Here is a 21,062-nt window from a genome sequence, read left to right as displayed (position 1 = left end):
TGTGCTTTGCTATTTAAAAATTAAACAGTCATTTCACTCGACTCAATCTTCAGTTAGGGTAAAAGGGACGCTTATTCACTAAGTACATTCCGTACGCTAGGTAACAGTAACAAGGGAGGGAACAGTTAAATCTATACATCCTCAGAATGACGTTATGATTGATTTCTGAAGAACATTGTTTCAAATGGGTAATATTGCAATTAAATCTTCTTTGCTACCTATTTAGATTGTTGCAACTTGTGGTTGAGTTGGATATGTTAGGAAGAAACGGATGAGGAAACAAGGAAATGTTCATTCCTTACCGAGGATTCTAAACCAGGACTCATTGCACCGAAACCAGCACGCTATGTTGACTACTACATCACGCAGGTAGGCAAAATATAGAAGGATGACCCACGAGATAATCAAAATAGAGAGGGGGAGGGAGTGAAAGATAAACATGTAGAGGGAGAAACAGAGGGCGACAGTGAAAGGGAGAGAAAGAGACACAGTGGCAGGCAACAGAGAGACGAATACAGAGGCAGACACATAGAACTACCAGGAAAGAAGAGGGAGTGAGAGAGAAGACAAAAAAACAAAAAGAGAAGATAAAAAGAAACAGATAGAACTTACAGAAAAAAGATTAACGAACACAAATAGACAGAGAGGGGGGGAGAAGGTGACAGATAACAGAGAGGTCAAGGGACATCGAATACAACTAGAAGAAAAGAAGAGAGGCAGAACAGAAAACAAGGTTTGAAGTTATGAGGTATTAAGTCTACATTGTACATAGAAAGGCTAATCAGGACTGGACCTACAGTTTAAAGTGGGATCCGAACCACTGTGTGCCTCCAGAAAACAAAAAGTGAGACAAAAAAGAAAACACACGGAGAAAGACATGCAGAGACATGCAATATAAATAGAGATATACAGAGATAACAGCGAGGAAAGAGATACAAAGCCTATGAAAGAAAGAGAGACAAAAAAGAAAGTGAAATACAAAGAAAAGAAAGCCAGCAGAAACAGGTGCAGAAAGATTATATATATATATATATATATATATATATATATATATATATATATATATAAAGGTGACTGACATACACGGAAAGTGAAAGAGGCGGATAGAACTAGGAGAGATGGAGAGATAATAGAAAACAGGAAGTGAGAAACAAAAAGACAACACAAGAATAAGTATAAAGAAACTAATACAAAGAGCAAGAGATAGAGAGAGGGAGAGACGAGACCAAAACGTTCAGAGAAATGATCACGCCTGAGACCACATCGTTCTAAATTGTGAATGTCAACTTTGCTACATTTCAACCGTTGGAACCGAGGCACAGTTCACATTTCTGAAGCGAGCGCACCGCAGACAAGTCTCATGAAACTAATCTGCCGGTAGAGTACATTCCGATGTCTCTCAGTAACCACTACAGCGCATTACAAATTTAGGATCATGCCGCTACAGCGATGGTAGCAGAGAGCCAGATAGAGGTATTGATCTGAAACTGTTATGTAACATAGATCGTTGGCACAAGAACGTTTCATCTCGTTCTCGTAAAAGTGATGTAGATTCAAGCAATCACACCGAATAGCAAAAGAGCAGATAGGAAGAGAGAGAGAGAGAGAGAGAGAGAGAGTGTGTGTGTGTGTGTGTGTGTGGAGAGAGAGAGAGAGAGAGAGAGAGAGAGAGAGAGAGAGAGAGAGAGAGAGAGAGATAAGATATTATATATATATATATGCATATATAAGATATCATATATAAGGGCCGCGGTAGCTCAGTTGGACGTCGACCTCCGTGGCGGAGTGTAAGCTGCGACGCCAGAGGCCCCGGGTTCGAATCCCGGTTTAGACATGGATATTTGTGTTCGTTTGTCCTGAATTAAAAAAGAGAATTGAGATTAATTGATATGAGTATGATGTGTGGGGAAGGCTGCCGCATAGGGGTCTTCCTTAAAAAATAAATGTTGGTACAGCATTTGGCTACCACGCCGAAGACCAAGGTTCGAATTCCGGAAGAGGTGAACTGGACCAGTAATTTTTCAAGGCATTTCCCTGTTTCTGCGCGGCTCGGAGGCCTACTCAGCCTCGTATCTACAGGTACCTGGGGGGTAAAGGCGGCCGGGCGTGATGCTTATCACATAATCCTAACTATGGTCGAGATCAAGAGTATGTGGAGCTCTACCTCCACATCATCCTGGCTAGTGTGCACAGGCACAGGGGTACCTTTACCTCCTAGAGAGACAGAGATAGGTAAAGAAGATATAGAGAGGGGGAGGTTGCAAAACCACATTGAAAATCAAAACTTGTCCGTGATTGTACTTTGATATATCTCTTCTTTTTACAAGAAAAAGCATGTATCACGTACACATCACTCAACCATAACGCATGTGCATTCCAAAGAGACGTTATACGTTCGAGTACATTCCTGCTGATTGCATTACCGCATTCAACTGAAGAGAAAACTTTTCCTACGAGTCTGGCCCACTTCCGACGTCGAGGCTAAAAATTTTGCAAGACTTTCTAGTGCAAGGCTGTTGCCCCAGACGCAACCAAAATAGGATTCCTGATGTAGGACGCCCACATGAGGGAAGGCCAAAATTTGGTTTCGAGCAAAATTACTAAATTCAGTAGCAATGCTCATTAGCCAGGCCTTTTTGCTGTACATTGATTTTGATTGATTAGGAAGACTCAACACAAGGGCCACAGAGAATTATATTGGCGTTGATCCAGGCCCAAGGTCCTCGTTGGCCTGTAAGACTGCAGTTATCGGGATGTACTACGCGGAAGTGAGGCTGACTTTTGGGTCCCTTGTCATATGTCACCCCTTACACGCTTTCTATGCTACACACTATTAGCAAAAGTAAAAGAAAACTATGCAAACATCCGAACTTCGCAATTACTTACTTCGGAAGTACAAACATTTGACTGCTTTGTATGGTTGTGGACCATACGATATATTGTGACTCCTGATGAGCGCTTTCAGTGGTCGACTCACTGTCTCGCCAAGGTAAGTTCCGGGTTCGATTCCCGGCTTAGACATGGATGGTCCTTTCTGAGTCTCTTCTCTCCTCGTCAAGTTCATCTAATCAGAATTCCTTCAACGGGCCTCCCCGCTGGTGTACTGGTAACGACGTAGGATGGAGGCACATAGTGGTTTGGATCTCAGTTTAAACTGTAGGTCCAGTCCCGATTAGCCTATCCGTGCGTAAAGAGGACTTTAAACAAAAATTGAACCCAACTCACAATTCCTCCTCGTCGCGATTAGCCAAAACTGGCAGAAGGGTAATGCAAAATATAAACTACGAAAACGAAATACCAAACAATAAACAGACACGTACTACTTTTTCGTTTACATCAGGGCTCTCTAAACTACGGTGTTTTATGTGGTCCGTATTAGCACTCTAAAAACTATAATTTTATTTTATCTTCAATGCAAGTAAAATGAAATATGGACGGCGCCAAATTGCTGAAGTTTTAAATTGACCCTCCACATAAAAAGTCTGCGCACCTCTGGTCTACTTAAAACGCTTGTTCTCGGTATACACGGCAAGTCTGAGGCATGTGATAAATATACCCAAGAGAATTTCTCTGAAACATTACACATTAGGTTTTCTCCGACGTAGAAAATAACATGAATTGTGGATGTCGTTTCACACGATGTTATAAAAGTATATTAAAGTTGTATACGCCACCACGTTAGCCGCTGAAAATACAATTTGATACGATTGTGATGAGGCGTCTTTTACCCACACGAGAAACCAGGTCGTCGGTTTGGAATCCAAGACCAAAGCGGCTCTTTTCATAATCATTACACAACGACGCCACTAATTATTGAACTACAGTCTCGTGGTGTTTTTCTACGCGATGAAATAAAACTGTCTTTTATTTTAGAGGAATCGCTTGTGTTGCAGCAACGAATCAGACCGTGCAAAGTAATACTCCACAACAAAATTATGGAATGGACGTAAATATTTTCCTGCAAAGCAGACAATAAAAATTCTTGCATTAACATTTCAAGAGATAAAAACGTCACATCAAAGCGCCTCCCTTGGAATTCTCAATCTACATTATGTTGTTCTTGTGCCACATGTAGAATATGTCACGAAGCTGAGGAACGCAAAGGCATACATTTCGAAACTCATGTTTACCCTCTACATGAGTAGGACAAAGAGTAGGACATTCAACTCACGTATTTTTGTTATTTTGACGTCTAAAGCATGTCATTGGACTGGCTATTCATTAGCTGAATCGCGGTCACCGCATCCTACCCATAACATGTATTAATTAGTATAATGTAACAAAATTTACTAACAAACTGGCACTTGTAATCCATAAGGCATATTGCTTCAGCGCAAAAGCCTTCAATTTATTTGTACGTTTGGTGATTTCCAGTTAATTTTGATTTGATTTGGTGTTTTAAGTCCACTTTATGCACAGTAAGGCTAATCGGGACTGGACCTACAGTTTAAAGTGGGATCCAAACTACTATGTACCTCCACCAGGTATCGAACCCGTGATCCCTTGATTACAAGGCAATGACGTTACCACTGCGTCATCAGGAAGGCCCTGATCTCGAGTACAGTATAGGACTCATGGTCACAGTGTTGCCTCATGATGATGTGTTTTTTTTTCTAAGTCCACTTCATGCACAGAAAGACTAATCGGGACTGGACCTACAGTTTAAAGTGGTATCCGAATCACTGTCCCATGTGCCTCCACCGGGTATCGAATCCGGGACTCTTGAATACAAGGCGACGACGTTACTATTACGTCATCGCGGAGGATCTCATCGTGCTGTGGTATACACAGAAACAAAAGTTAGTGAGTCACAGTTATCGCGAAAATTCCACGAAAAATCAATGGCATTAAGAAACACGAATTTTAAAACAATCTTAAAGATTTGCGACTCACAATACTGTTAACATAGGAGCAAAACCCTTCACTACTTCGTCACAGCTTCCAGAACCACTCAGTGTTTGCAGCTAGCAACAGCGAGCCAGCGAAATTTACGAGAATCGAGTACGTTTTTGTAAGATGATCTGGATTGTATGAGAAAGGTTGACTGATTGAATTGTTGTTTTAAGTACACTTTATGCACAGAAAGACTAATAGGGACGGGACTGGACCTCAATTTGTATGCGGCTTAAATAAGAGCTGAAGGTAATGTTTCTTACTTAGATTATTTTCAAAACGTATTAAGGTCAATGGTACCTAGTCACATGTGGAGGGAATACTGAATGATAAATATGCGGTGTGTGGTTCGTGTATTTTTGCATGGAATTTATATTTGATATGTTTTCAGTTGTTTTAGGTCCACTTTGTGCACAGCTAGGCTAATCAGGACTGGATCTGCTTTAAAGTGGGACCAGAACCACTGTACTATGTGCCTCCACCGGGATATCTAACCCGGGACATCTTAATTACAAGGCGACAACGGTGTTAGAAAGGGTAGAAAGTGATAACATCACGTTACCTATACAGGGTGCATATTCATTCTTTTCTCTTCAAATATTATGCCTGACTTTCCTTTCCTTTGGAGGTGGTGATATCACAAGTAAAAGTCCATAAGGACACCTATCGCCTGTATCATTGGTAACATCCATCAAATATTGCTTTTTTTATTGAGTTGGTGTTTTAAGTCCACTTTATGCACAGTAAGGCTAACCGGAACTGGACCTATAGTTTAAAGTGGAATCCGAACTACTATGTACCTCCACCGGATAACAATCAAATATTGTGACCATCCCTGCTAATGTACTATAGACCATCTCAACACTGATCTTCCATCTTGGGCTTGTCCTTCCTAGGTTTCACAAGTATTTTGTACACTGTTATTTCTTCCCTCTAGTACGTGAGGGCTCAAGGGCAACACTATCTTGTTAACATTAAGTTGATATTTCAAACCTTTCGATGAGATAATCTCAACGATGTACAGTCACGATCAATTCTGAGTCGTAATGATCCCATCGAAAGTAAATGGTGTTGTTACAACCCAGAAGTATCCGTGACTGTACATGGGACTTTTAACACAAGTGTCAGAAACATAAAAGCACATCTATGCTCGGGAACTGAATCCATGATTTATAAATTCGCAACACGTTGCTCTAACCTGACAGCATGCAAACCAGCATTTATCCATGTCTGTCGACTTGCGTGACAAACTGGTTACAGGGTTGCACGCATCCCCTTTCCCTCAACAGAAGTCCGTGAATTTTCCAGGTATATTCAAACACATTTCAAGACCATTCTGCAAGGTTTCAACATACTACAACTCAGTTAAGAGTAAATTTTATATTTTCGCTTACGAACTCCTGCTATTATCAAAATAGGCAGACACAGCAAATGCTTTCCGATAATTTTAAGAAATTCCCAAGACTTTTCCTGGTCAATGGGAATCATATAAAGAACATGAAACTACAAAGTTCAGAGTTCGAATCCCGAGTAAAGAACGATTTCCTCTCGTATTTCACTACACCTTCATCATCGCCATGTTGTTTGATTAATTTTACTTTGCTTTTCTACCTCTTTTGGCTAATCGCGAAGATGAGGATTATATGATGAGATTGATGAAGGGACACTCACGAAGAACATCCATGTCCAGGCTGGGACCCCGAGAGCGCTGTGCTAGCCACTACACCACGGAGGCCGGCACGCGATTTTGTTGTTGAGTTTGCTTTTAAGACCATTTTATGCACAGAAAGAGTAATCCGAACTGGACCTCCGAACCACTATGTGGCTACACAGAGTATCAAACCCGGAACCACTTGTTTACAAGCCGAAGACGTTACCACTACGCCATCGGGGAGGCCCATATCACCGCGGTGTATACTATCTGTGAGCCTTCTATATTGAACCATGTTGTTTACATGTTTAGTTCCAGGCTCAATTTATTATCCCACATATCACTTAGGAGAAACGCACGTTTATTTTTCGGGCTGCTTCCTCCGTACATTGCAATTAAAAGCCTGGAAAGTCGCTGGAAACATGTATTAAAATAAATTTGGGTCGCTTTCACAACATAACATATTTATTAGTAGTTTAGAGATGCAGCAGGGGAAGGGAACGTGATGGGACACCAACATGTTACATTTCTTATAATAATAATAAACGTCAGAATCCCGATAAATAAGCGATTAAAACTCAAAACACGTCTCTGAATAGCCCATATGAGTGACATACTAAGCAACAAATCTGTAACGATGTTGATCAGATAACGAATCTTTCAACAAGGAAAAGTCTTCACTCATATACATGCCTCATTTGTGAGCTGATTCATACTGTTTACATAAGGCGGATACATCAATTGAGTTGTTTTTTTAAGTCCACTGTATGCACTGGTAGGCTAATCGGAACTTGACCTACAGTTTCAAGTGGGTTCCGAACCACTATGTGCCTCTACTGGGTATGGAACCCGGGACCCCTTGATTACACGGCGACCAGATTACCACTGCACCATTGGGGAGACAGATATATGAAGCGACATGAATGTAACAACGTCTTTTTTGTGTCTGAACAGGAAATTAATTTAATTATCATGATAACAAAGAAATTTCATTTGAACTTGCTATGAAGGAGCAGCGGTGACTGGTTCGAATCCTGACTTGGGATCGCGGTATCACTTCATCAGGGAGTAAAATACATAGATACTACACAGTCAAAAGTAACCGAAATGAAACATTGAGCGTATATTTTAGGCTAGCTAGGTGGCTATCAACGAAGCCCAGAAGCCAAAATACAGAAGAAAAATCGATATAAAATGAGCATAACTTTGTTCATTTCAATAACAAAATGGTGCTTCAGTAGTTGGAAACCTGTCATCTACTTCGCCATAACTCTCAACAGTGTGTCCAGTCCCCGTAGTCTGTTGCCAGATTGAATAGAAAGACAGGTTCTTGCAGCAGTACAATGGCCCAGGTTTTGAAAGCAGGATCCGCCACTATTTTAACTACGATCTTGCAGGCCAACAAGGATGTGGCACCTCAGTATAATCCTCTGTGGATTTTTGTTCTACCCAAAATTCTGTCTACTCCACACAGGGTGTGTGTGTGCGTGTTCATGAGTTTTTTTCTTGTATTAAGACTTGGTGAAGTTCTTCCATCTGCTTTGGTAAGTGCCATGAAGACACACACGGGGTGTGGAGATGGAGTATAACGCATTCTCGTTCTCGGCCATATTAGAGGTGCTGTGATCAGCATCAAGACCGGCTGCCTTGCTCTCCGGTACTAACTGGATAAGTGAGACTAATGTAATGCAGAGATGTTGCTACCTGAGATCATCCACCTGGGAATCGAATCCGGATCTCTCACGTGGCAGTCAGGCGCCTACCAACTGGACGACTAGAAGAATCCTTACGTATATATCATAATTTACCAAAATTAAAGTCCAAGCCTCGCATAAGTGAAATACCCGATTAAACAAACAAAAATTGAAAATTTTCACTCGTGGCCGAAGTAACGAGAAAACATCAGCATTTGTACTTCTCTTGTTTGACGTCACTTTCTTTACTATATCCGCTAATCGCGACGACGAGAATGAATTATGATTAAGAAAGCGTTACTTACGAAGGAATACCCACGCGCAGGCAAGGACTCAAACCCGTAAGCTTTAGTTACGAAGGGGTGAGGACACCCAACGCACTTGCTTCTTTTGTTGTTTTATTTTACTTCGCTTTTCTGTCACTATTGCCTAATCGCAAAGATGAGTATGATTGGTGGTAAAGATGAGATGGATGGAAGGACAATCACAAACATGTATGGATGACATAACACGAGTCCCAGGGAGGATTATACTGGACGTGAGTCTGCAAAATGCAGTCCAGGATGTGTGGGAGGTTGATATTTGGGGGTTTTCGGAAAGGGTCAGCCTCTTACACTCTACACAACAATGGTGCTAGGTTCGAATCCAGCCTAAGGTAACCACATCCTTAAGCCAATCGCGACGATGAAGATGAAAAATTAAGGATAAACAACAACAGTTTTGAATAATTCCGATATTCGACACACTTAGAGCGTTACGCTAACCAGTACATCACGGTGGCCTGCTCCATGCACTTAAAAAAGCCGTCTGCGTGCGTACTCACCGAACTTTGAGCAAAGGAGGGTCTTCTGTTGCCTGAAATGGTAATTCCCAAAGGCTAATACGTTCTTCAGAGTCGGAAGAGCTCGCTTGTGGAGCAAAGACACAGACGGCGTGCTGGCACCGCTCTCCTCCGGCGAGTTGACGCGCTCCTCGTCTTCCTTTCCCAGCACAGAGATAAGCTGACACTCCATGGTACTCCTGCACTGCACCATCCACATGCACTCACTAGCTAGCACCTAGGAATTCTCACGCTCCTGTCACCTAGGAAACATCCACGGCTGGGAAGCATCCCCTCTGCAGACGGACGGATGCACCTCTGAATGAAGCGCTCAGACTGCCGAGCGAACAGTGGTGGCAACCTAGTTTCGCAAAAATTCCCTCGCGCACCGTGAAATTTCCCTTTGAGAGGCAATATTTCCCTCTCGGCACGAAAAAATCCCTTTCATTGGAATGATTATCGTCTTCACAAGGAAAAACCTTATATGGGCTTATCTTCCATTTTCTGGAAATGAATTTCATCGCTGGCCTCCATGACGGAGCAGTTAGGAGCAGTGGCGCCAACTTACATGGACCTGTGGGGCTCGAGCCACCCAATAATTGGGTGCCTCGTATTGTTATATTTTAGAAATAAAGTCCCGTGTCTAAAAAAAACAAACGGATTCAAAATTAGACACTTAAAGAATTCTAACTAATTCTCTAGCCTTCTTAAACCCGAAGGTTCATGGCTGCAGTAACACACGCCTTCCATCTGTCCCTATCTTGAGCAATATCTATATACTCTTTTCCTTCTCTACCGATTTCCTTTAGGTCCATCTCAACGTTGTCCCTCCATCTTCGTCTTGGCCTTCCCATAGGTCTCCTACCATCAGGTTTCCAAAGAATCCTGTAAACTCATCTTTCCTCTCCCATTCGTGCCACATGGCCTGCCCACCTAAGTCTTCTTGATATTGTAATAATATCTGGACATGAATACAAATTATGTAGTTCTAAATTATGTAACCTTCTCCACTCACCTGTCTCCTCATCCCTTTTAGGTCCAAATATTTTCCTAAGGATCTTATTTTCAAATACTCTCAATTTAACCTAAAAAATTCTCTCAACTTAATTACTGTTAATAATAATTTGTTAATTTGGAGGACAACGTTATTCAACTGTGCCGGAAAAAGCTTTTTTCTGAGTTTAAAAAGTGTTCATAAAAAAATATCTATATCTTCTTCCGCATTATTGATTGATTGATTTGCTTTATTTTACTTCGACTTTTGTGCCACTTTTGGCTACTTTGCAGATGATGAAATTGATGAATGGACACTAACAAACATCTATGCTCAGGCCGGGCTTCGAACCCGGCACCCGTGGAATCGTAGCGCGATATGCTAACCACTCCGCCACGGGGGCCGGCTCTTCCGCATTATTGCAACTCACGTTGCTGGTCCGTTGGCACTGTCATCTTCCTTGTTTCTGAATTGAGACATTAAGTGCACTCGCACCTTGTTGGAGAAAACAGGCGGAACTAGACATACAGTCTCAGTTTGAATCCGAACCACTCTGCAAGATGTCTCAAAAGGGGATCGCACTCGAAACCACTGATGACGAATTATAATAATAACAACATACAGTACATACCATATATTCCAACCTTGGACCTCTATCTTTGCATGCAAAAGAAAAATTATAATCTCTTGAACATAGTTGTTTCCTGCCAACATATGGTTGGTTGGAATTGATTCTCGGTGAGGTATCCTTCTGAAATTTTAGATCCACCACTGCACAGTATGATATTTGGTTACGAGTAGAGTCGATTTTCCATTACACTGGAAATCGAACTACGATCTTTTGATGACGAGGTGACCGAGTCAACCATTACGCTATCGAACATGCCATTTGGGAGCAATACATTCCGTAGAATTTTTGGGGGAAAAAATCCCTGCTCTTTGGAATTTCCCTACGTCGTGTGAAATTTCACCCGCCTTACAATCGCTGCAAGAGAGCCACTTTAGTTGCAAGCAGCGCCACCAGATGGCAAGCGCGTTCCCCCTTCCCGGAGGCAGTTGTTCAATGCTGAACTGGTCTGGCAGCTGGACTTTTTCCATACAAATTCACCAGCCTGTATGTTGGGTCCCCCTGCCCGTTTCTTTTTCAGGTTGATACCGGATGCAGCTACACACATGAAGTAAAGAAGGGCCACAAATGGGCAATGTCTTAAAATGTGGGTCAAATTACCCGAACGTTTTTTTTCCCATTATACAGGATGTCCCAAAATTATGTGAACAGCTTCAGCACGATAGGGTAGTCTTCGTCACGTGACCTATCTCATTCATATTCTACACACTTTCAAAAGGTAATATTTGGTGGTAAAAGTAGGAAATAAAGGCTTGAGAATATAAATAATAAATTTTCACAAAATATCATGTTGTTTTCTTTAGGAATGGGCAATATAATATCTAAAGAGTTTAAAATGCTACAGTATTATTTGATACTCGCACACAAGGAACTTTCTAAACGTAAGCCACGACAAAGTAGAATTATTCCATATCCACATTGGTAGCGTGCGTGGGGTAGGGTGCTTAACCGATATTGAACATTTTGGTCAACATAGTGACTGCGAAGAAGATAGGTGTTGTACAGTCCCGGATACTTCTGAGTTGTAACAGTTCTATTGAAACTAAATGGAGTTATCGCAGCCCAGAAGTGTCCGTGACTGTACAATGCATATATATATATATATATACACACACACACACACACACACACACACACACACACACACACACACACACACACACACACACACACACACACACACACACACACTTGAAATATGTACTATGTAGCTCCCGCTTCCCCTTTTGAAGGAAGTGTTCGACGCCAGTCTGGATGGCCGAATGGTTGAGTGAGTGGTTCTCACCAAAGATTCCAGGTTCAAGTCCCGACCTGGCCACAAGTGTACCTTCATCAATTCCATTCAATTACGATTCATACTCATCGTTGTGATTAGCCTAAAGAGCTACAAAAGCGACCGAAAACTTTTAAAAAAATACAAATATGTATCCATAGGTGGAACATGCTATACGGTAAGCCCTAGACATTTCTGTAAGCCTAGTATGGCCATTCAAAGTAGATTGACTGATTCATTGAGATGGTGTTTTAAGTCCACTTTATGCACAGTAAGGATAATCAGGACTGGATGTACAGTTAAAGTGGGATCCAAAGCACTATGTGCCTCCACCGGGTATCGAACCTGGGACCCGTTGATTACATTCATTCAAAGTAGAGCTTAGAATGTTGTCCTACAGTGTTTTGGATGAGTTTTTTTATAATTCGATCAGCTAATACTGCATCTAGGATGTGAGGTACAGAATCTACAAACTATGATCTATCAATATTTCACTCTATCGATTAGAACTCACGGAACCTACGGTACCACTTAATAGTGAAACTATCCCATTCAAAGGATTACAGTTATTTTCACACTCAATTAAGCAGCCAATAGAAAATTTTATGCTTCGAACACAATATCAAACGTGGGAATGACAATATTATGTTTTCTTTTACATTTCTATAATTTTGTGGTTACGTGGAATATAACTTTTCCTCATTTTTTATAGTCCTTTCACCTCCATTAAACATATTTGAATTTAGAGATTTCTACATTACCTTTTATGCCTATAGAAAGCGAAATCATACACATTCAGTTGCACTAGAAAGTTTTAAAATAATTTCTGTTCATGATACAGACACTGATACTGTTAGTACTCCGACCGTGGGTCAAGAACAGCGAAATGCTCTTTTCTCATCTTCAGCTCCTTTTCAATCAATTTGCTCCATGCTACGAACAGTAAAGATTAAACAAAAATCCACTTAATCACGATTTTGAACACATAGGGTATCCTGACAGAACAAGACATGAAAATCATACAAGGAAGGAATAAAATCATATAATAAGGAATCCTGGCAGAATAAGAAATGATAATCATACAAGGAAGATATAAAAAAAAACATAATAAGGAATCCTGGCAGAATAATCAATTACAATCATACAAGGAAGGAATAAAAAAAACATATAATAAGGAATCCTGGAAGAATAAGAAATTACAATCATACAAGGAAGGAATAAAAAACATATAATAAGGAATCCTGGAAGAATAAGAAATTACAATCATACAAGGAAGGAATAAAAACATATAATAAGGAATCCTGGCAGAATAAGAAATTACAATCATACAAGGAAGGAATAAAAACATATAATAAGGAATCCTGGCAGAATAAGAAATTACAATCATACAAGGAAGGAATAAAAACATATAATAAGGAATCCTGGCAGAATAAGAAATTACAATCATACAAGGAAGGAATCCTGACAGGAAAAGAAGGAATGGAAAAATCATAGAATGAAAACAGTTTTGGCTTTACATGTACACCACGAACTGGGCAATGTGCCATCATCATTCCAGGAAACTTGAAAAGTGAAGGATGAATGCACACACACTACTGGAGCGGAAAAATCAACCTAGCATTCTATCGTTAATCAGGATTTGGAGCTGAAAAAATAGTATCGTTCTTGATAGAATGCCAGTCCTACAAACGGTTTCTCTGTCGAACGTAACGACGCAATAGACGAACAGAGCAAATTTGAGTTTTGACAATTTTTTTTTGTTTGTTTGTTAAGGCAATATAATGGGTATTTCATTGCTTAAGGCTACTTGCGACTTGCGCCCTTCACTTACCAGGTTAGCACAGAGACACGAGTCCCTTACTACTACTACTACAAAAAAAGTGGCATAAGTTTTGCGAATAAAAGTACCACTAATTCTTATTAAAACTAACACTACGAAAATGAATTTTCAACGGAATAATAAAAGCTGTGGTTGGATAGGGATTCAGTACACGTAGTGACAAACACAGGACAAGGCTAGCTGAGATATCAGACGCTAAACTTGTTAGCCTGCAAATTACCGGGTGTAGTGCGAGAGAAAGAGATGTGACATTCGAGATTCTTTTGAAAAAAGTATTTCTTTACACCTTACTGTTTCGTTAACTCATCTTTCCATGAGACTGTTTCACTTTTTGGGACGTCCTGGATCCTATGTCTCATAATCATCTTTCTTCTTGTTTTTTTGCACCAGAGGATAGTCTCAAAAAAAGAAAGATGATTTAAACCGGAAGAAATCTGCTCACTTCGTGAATTCCAACTCTGAAAAATTTGGTCACACAGCCTGAATTTTATTACTGTCATCATTTCCACTTGTCATTTCCACACCTCGCTCATTATACAGAATGGTCCGTTAAATATTCACCCTTCTCATTCCTCAGTGCAAAATGTAAAATATATACTTCTGAGATGCAATGAAATATCCTCACCATCAATTCCCTTGAGATTTCCTCGCCACAAGCAACTGTGTGTGACACATTCAATGGATTTACTTGGGTATAGTACACTCAGCTCAAGTAGCACCAGAATTACAAAGCACACACACAGAGACAGACAGATTGATAGATACAACGCACTGTTTGTATTGTATTTTCCTTATTTGCTTACTTAGGGTTCCTTACTGACACTTTTAACGCGACAATCATTCTTTCTATTTCAGTTATTTTACGTTGCTAGGCTAGTCGCGACTACAAGGATGGACTGATCACATGGAAGATGGGACAACCATAATGTACCATCCATTTAAACAGATTTCGAACTTTGAACCTCTGGCTTCGTAACGCATTATGCCGACCACGCAGGCGAATCGCGACGAAATAATGGCATCATATTGTATTGTAATTTCAATATTCTGTGAACAGTAGGGTTATATTAAATATCACTCCCCCATTTTCCTTGTATTCTACCTGTGTAAGTACTCGAGGAAATGATAGTCATTGATTTCCACCTGCATCTTAACACACATGTTCCTTGTGCTTACATTTCTCCATGAATGTGATGTAAACTTAAAATGTTACCGCTAGATGGCAGAGTTTAAAACTACAAAACCAAAGTAATTCTTAGCTACAACTACTTCGATTCAAATGAGAAGATTCTGAGTTTTAAGAATTTAATGGACAATAATGATTTACATATAATTTTTTAAAAGTATTTGAAGACTTTGGTACATGAGTTAGATTATGACAAATAATGTTTACGCACTTCATAATGATTTGTAAGGACGAGGAGGTAAATCAAATTTTCCTGAGTCGCAAAATCAAGATCATACTTCACAGGATCATTTCTGTAGTATGATTGGTTCACGTTGATCCCGAAACACGGAATCGACCCAACCACGATGAAGACCCTTAGCGCCTTTTTCTGAGCGTGAAGCGGATTAGTGGGTTGCATGTGCTGCCCCTTGATCATTGATGATCGCATCCGCTCTTTTCGGAGTGGGAAAGAAAAAGCGCAATCTGAGTGGTTTTTATGACAAATTAACTAAAGGAAAACAATCTTATGCATATGGTTATGTTGGAAATTTTGTCACCTCTGGCAGAAGTCTCTTCTCTTGACTCTTTCTTGAGTTATACACGCTTCCTTTGGTTTTGCCCATATTCAACCACTTGCTGTGGCCTTTTATAAAAACACATCTCCGCGATCTAAAAAACAACTTCATAAACAATATAATTTTCATGAAACACAAAAATTTCTCCAGATGTTATGCGCTTATAAACGAAAACAAAACAAAAAGCAGCATTTTCTACGACACTATATTCACTTTCTAGCAGTCTATGTTGAACCGACACTTGTAGAAACCATAATTTTGTAGCAGACTGCGAATCATAAAGATAAGAGGATCAAGTATCTGAACTCAATCTTTCTGGAGAGTGGAATCACAAGAAATGAACCACTTCACTTTGCAACTTTTTTCTCTTGCAGACTTCAAAATGCGCGTAAATTACAAATAATATGCAAAATTTCCTGACATTTCCCTGTTTTTTTCCAGATGCGTAGCAACCCTGGTGTATAATATGGGTGATTGATTGAGTTGGTGGTTTAAGTCCGCTTTATTCACAATAAGGCTAATCGGAACTGGACCTACAGTTGAAAGTGGAATCCGAACCACTATGTGCCTCCACCGGGTTCGAACCCGGGACCCTTTGATTACAAGGCGACGACATTACGACTGCGCCACCGGGGAGGCCTGTTATTATTATATGGATGGTATTTAGGGAGGGAAAGTTGTAGATAAATTTCCCTACCCTTTGCTCGCTCATGGACCGAACCACAGAGAGCTGAAGAAAGAACTGGAGGAAAAATAAATTCGTCATTTTAATAAGCTCAACACAAACCTTTACTACCAGTTTCGTGAAAGCCATTCTTTGTGTCTTTGCAGTGCTTGCATACACATCTTCCAAGACATGAGAAAGCGTTCCCTTCCACACTACATGTAATATTATATTAACACCCAGGACCGAGCCTACATCAACGCACACCACGATAAGGCCAGAAAATGGACCTGCTCCTCGTCTCAGCTTTTATTGTCCAGGGACTCCCTCTGGAGTCTCCAAAGTGAAGCGAAAACGGCAGGGCATTATTAATTTTTCAGCTTCCATTTTGGAACCGGCCAGGAGACCTTTATCCACCGGGAGAGAACTTCGTTCCTCTTTCTCTTCACTGCCCCAATTCCAACGTTAATTTGTGTAACTGCCTTTTCCCATAGTGGTCCAGATTCTACGAAGAACGCCGTGTACATTTGAAGGTCTGAAACAAGGACCAAGAAAAATATCCACCTGGATTAACTCCTGTGTACAGTATCGATTTGTATCGCTTTAGGGGGTTTATCCATTGAACATGGAGGTGTCTGAAGTTTAACGAAAAAGCTGCTACGCCCTTTGGGGGTACGTACTTAAATGTTATTTACCACGGCTACAGAAATATCTTAATCTCAGGGGATAGGTTCTTTATTCGAGAATTCCAAATAAGAAAGCGTTTTATAGCCAAGAGGATATAGTTAAATGCGGATCTATATTCTGAGAACTATACAAAATACAGAGAAAATTTATAGCGAAACTTGTATATACATTGAAGTATATATATATATACGTCGGTTATATTCTTCTTGAAAGGAAATCATCTTCTTCTTTCTTCTCGTAATTTTTGGGAAAAGGCTTCTTCTTCTTTTCTTCCTTCTATTTTAGGAAAAGGCTTCTTCTTCTTTTCCTTCTTCTAATGTATTGTGTTTCTTTTTAAAGCGTAATCTTATTTATTCTATATATGCGCTCGCTTTCCCCGCTTCTTTGGCAAACAATACAAGCTATACTTATAGAAAGAGTAGGGTCGACTAAACTGACAATAGCGCCACCTCCTATGTAACGACCAAAGGGGAATAGCCCAGGATCGCTAACAGCAAGCGCTGCCTATGGCCCAGTGCGTCTAATAAGAAGCGCAACCGTAAGTGCTTCGGGGCGTCTAATTGAACACTGCGCCACCGGGGACGGACAAATACAAAAGCTGACGATGTTATCCTCGTCAGAAGATCAAAAAGGAGAGAGATACAATTTCTGAATTCATTTGCTCACTTATTAACTTTCCTAATTGTTTCATATACGAGCATATTCTTAATTATCTTAATTTGCTATATACAACATTTTATTCACTACTTCTATAATTTTTAGACTCTTCCTTTATGTACTTTTCATTTACTATAATATATATAATCGTTCTTCGCCGCTCCTAGTCTCTACAATGAACTCTGCTCTTCTTTATATAGCGTACTGCCATCTATCGTCGCTCTCGGGAAACATTTCTTCCTTGCATTTCTCATTGTGTCATCGGAACTGGCACGTAACAAAGCACAGATCTGTATAACCGTGTTTCTCACTGCTCTTTACGCGTACAAGGTCAATTTAACTGAAAAATTACGAATAAATACGACTCGATTTGATGTTGCAGTATTACGTACCTACCAGTATGTGATTTTACTATATCATCTTTGAGAGACCACTGCTACACTATATCATCTTTGAGAGACCACTGCTACTATTTACTTGTAAGTAAGCACGTTTCTTAATGTCTTGATAGTGGAGTGCAAAAGGCGACTTTATCTAAGAACACCCGAATGTTAACTTCTCTTCCACGTAGTACGCCCTGAACTGCATTTTGCAGACTAACAAGCCTCTGACGTCTTGTATTGTGTGCTGTCCATATGTGTTTGTGATTGTTCTTTCATCGATTCCATCTTGTCATCATTCACCCTCATTTTCGCGATTAGCCACAAGTGGCAGAAAGACGAAGTAAAATCAATCAATCGATGTCTCCATAATAAGAATGCGATATAGGAATTGGTAGTAAAATTAGAATTTATAGTGTATACTTACATATGTAAGTACATCAAACCATTTTGAAGTGTATTTTAAGTGCAGACAGTATCCACTGAATTGAAAAATAAAATATGTCAATATATACTAATGTCCAAAATTAAAGGAACAAACGGAAATTCTTTCCCGTGTGTCCATTTGACCACATAATACGATCAGGTGATAGTAATATTTATGATGTCATAGACAACTGGTTTAAGATAGAAAATAAACTAACCTTAATGTGCCAGGATTTATCAACAAAAAAAATCACGGTAGCAACAGGTTAAACTTTGCAAATTTATATTAAAAAAATCACACGAGGAAAGGATTTCTGTTTGTTGCTTTAATTTTGGACACTAGTGTATTTGAAACACAACTTAAACTTCTTTGTATATTAATCCCACAGTCTCTTGTTCCCGACAAAGTTAACAGGGGCAACATTGCGACGACACGTGTCCACTTGATTTGATCTTTCTGCCGGACGAACGTGGCAACCAAATGGAAATCTACTTGAATATTTATAGATAAATGAAATATTTTGTTTACAGTAGTTGCAAAGAAGTGGGCAATTGTGAGTCTGCGATGTATGGTTACATATTTTTGGGATGTATGCCCGACCCTGTGGCCGAGTGGTCGTCGACCTCCGTGGCGAAGTGGTTAGCAGAGCGCGCTACAACGCTAGGGGTTCTGGGTTCGAGTCCCGGGTAAGACATGGGTATTTGTGTTCGTCCAGTTGATAAGAAACAAAGAAAATGTAAGAATTGAAAAGTGTAAAAGTGAGAAAAAGAGTGAATGGTGGGGGATACCTCCGTGTAGGGGGTATTTCCTTTTATGAAAAAAAAAAAAAAAAAAAAAAAGTGGTTAGCACATCGCGCTGCGACGCCAAGGGTCCCGGGTTCGAATCCCGGTCGGGCTTGGTTGTTTGTGAATGTCCATTCATTAATTTCATCATTTCATCACTCATCCCCATCTTCGCAAATTAGCCAAGAGGCCCAAAACGCGAAGTAAAATAAACTAAATCAAATCAAAAATCAAAGGATGTACTTTCATTTTTCGATGGCTGGCAGCGTCGAAACGAATGCCTCCTAGTATGGTTAGGCATTTCCCCTGACAATGTCATCTGGCGTTCTTGGGTGTGTAAACAGTGCTCGAAGTGGAAATTCCTTCGTGAGGGGGGTGCTTGCATTATTCAACGCGGAGACAGTGAAGCCCGTAGGGGGAGATGGGGGTGTTTCCGCAAATTATCCTAGTTTGGGGATGCTTCTGCAAATTTTCCTAAGTTGAGGATAGCATCCCCCGTGCACTGCGTATAAAGATTACGGATTCCAACAGCACAATTCTCTATGGCACTACTCACCGTGTACAAAATGCAGAGCGCTATACAGTGTAAGACACTCGTATATCACATTCAGCGAACTCTTAAGACTGTTACGCAAAGTGCTTGATGACTTGCAACATCAAACGTACCAGATCAGATGAAGAGTAATCCCCCGTGAAGAAGAATGTCTTCCATTTCCTCCTATTCTTCTCAACATGAAGCTTACTGGAACAGAAAACTCAAATGCGGTCACGACGTTATCTTCCGCACGAGCGGCTGAAGAAGGATAAGATTCCATCACGTACACCACAGGATGTTATTAGTAGGTAAGGTACATTAATTTTTCATTTACTCCAGATGTAGTTTTCAATTTCACAGCCATTTTTAACACTTGCTGTTGCATGCAAGGGATGTATAGGGGTGCGAGTTCATTCAAATCCAGAACACCTGGCTTTGGAGACCGCATATAACAGGCAGCTTAAGAGTTATGCACAGATAGGCTAATCGGGACTGGATCTACAGTCTAAACTGAGATCCGAACCATTATGTGCTTCCACCGGATATCGAACCCGGGAACACTTGATTACAAGGTAGTGTATCACTACGCCATCAGGGCAATTCCATTGTGACGGGTGTAACATTCAGATAAATTTACATTCATTTTTAAATTAATTTCTTAGCACCTTAAAATACATAACTCTACCAGTTCATGGAATTTCATTTTCCTTGATGAAAGTTATTCAATTTCGGAATATTCCTCCCCCATCTCAATTCTCAGCTACAGAAAATACATTTTTGGTAATTCTGACGGGTGTGACACTTCTGAGACATGACTTTAGGACCTTCCTCAGTCTTTCAGAAAACTGTGAAATATATGGGTTTACTGAATCAATTTCATTTTATATTCACAAAGAAAACTTTACTCGACATTGAGATGCATTTAGTTTCTAAAAATATTACTATACTGTTTTTATAAACATCTTTTGCCTGTGACAAATTTTGTGGAGGGTGTGACATCATGTACATGTAGGATTATGGAACAATGCAAAGATTATTAAAATATCATAAAAATATTCTTCAGACTAAGGTTTGTTTCAGAAATAAAGTATGATACTTCAAAACTTAAGATAGGCTACAGAAATAATAAATGAGACAATTAGATCGAAATTAGAATAAATTTAGTTTTCTTATGGTATAATATTGTATCACAATGAAACTAAATTAAGTGGAAACACCATACATAAAATCCTATTTCTACTGTAAAAAATAATAGGTTTGAAACAATAATTTAAAAGCCATGCATTAATGTTTGTATTAACAATTTCAAATTCTACAGTTTTCCCTTTAATTTCGTGATAATTTCAATAAAAATAAATTAACCTTGTTTGTCCACTTTCACATGGAATGGCTC

At 39.9% G+C, this 21,062-nt stretch overlaps 1 protein-coding gene and 1 non-coding gene across 8 annotated transcripts in view; one reads left to right on the top strand and one right to left on the bottom strand.

Annotated features, from left to right (window-relative positions):
* Window positions 1–21,062, bottom strand: part of LOC145978541 (uncharacterized) — a 250,254-nt gene that overhangs the window by 59,893 nt on the left and 169,299 nt on the right. The window contains exon 1 of one of the 7 annotated variants that reach the window (XM_083111208.1): window positions 9,062–9,362. The exons of the other annotated variants lie outside the window; for them this stretch is intronic. Within the exon in view, the coding sequence (XP_082967334.1) occupies window positions 9,062–9,278 (217 nt within the window). The 5' untranslated portion in view covers window positions 9,279–9,362. Of the gene's footprint in view, window positions 1–9,061; window positions 9,363–21,062 lie in introns of those variants that run through there. 7 annotated transcript variants of the gene reach the window in all.
* Window positions 15,248–15,453, top strand: LOC145979050 (small nucleolar RNA U3). The gene has a single exon (XR_014440769.1). It is a non-coding gene; the product is annotated as a small nucleolar RNA U3 (small nucleolar RNA).

This window comes from Lepisma saccharinum, chromosome 25 (assembly GCF_977018435.1).
Source record: "Lepisma saccharinum chromosome 25, izLepSacc3.1, whole genome shotgun sequence".
NCBI lineage: Eukaryota > Metazoa > Arthropoda > Insecta > Zygentoma > Lepismatidae > Lepisma > Lepisma saccharinum.
Note: the sequence above shows the minus strand (reverse complement) of the source record. Positions and strands in the feature narration are given on the sequence as shown.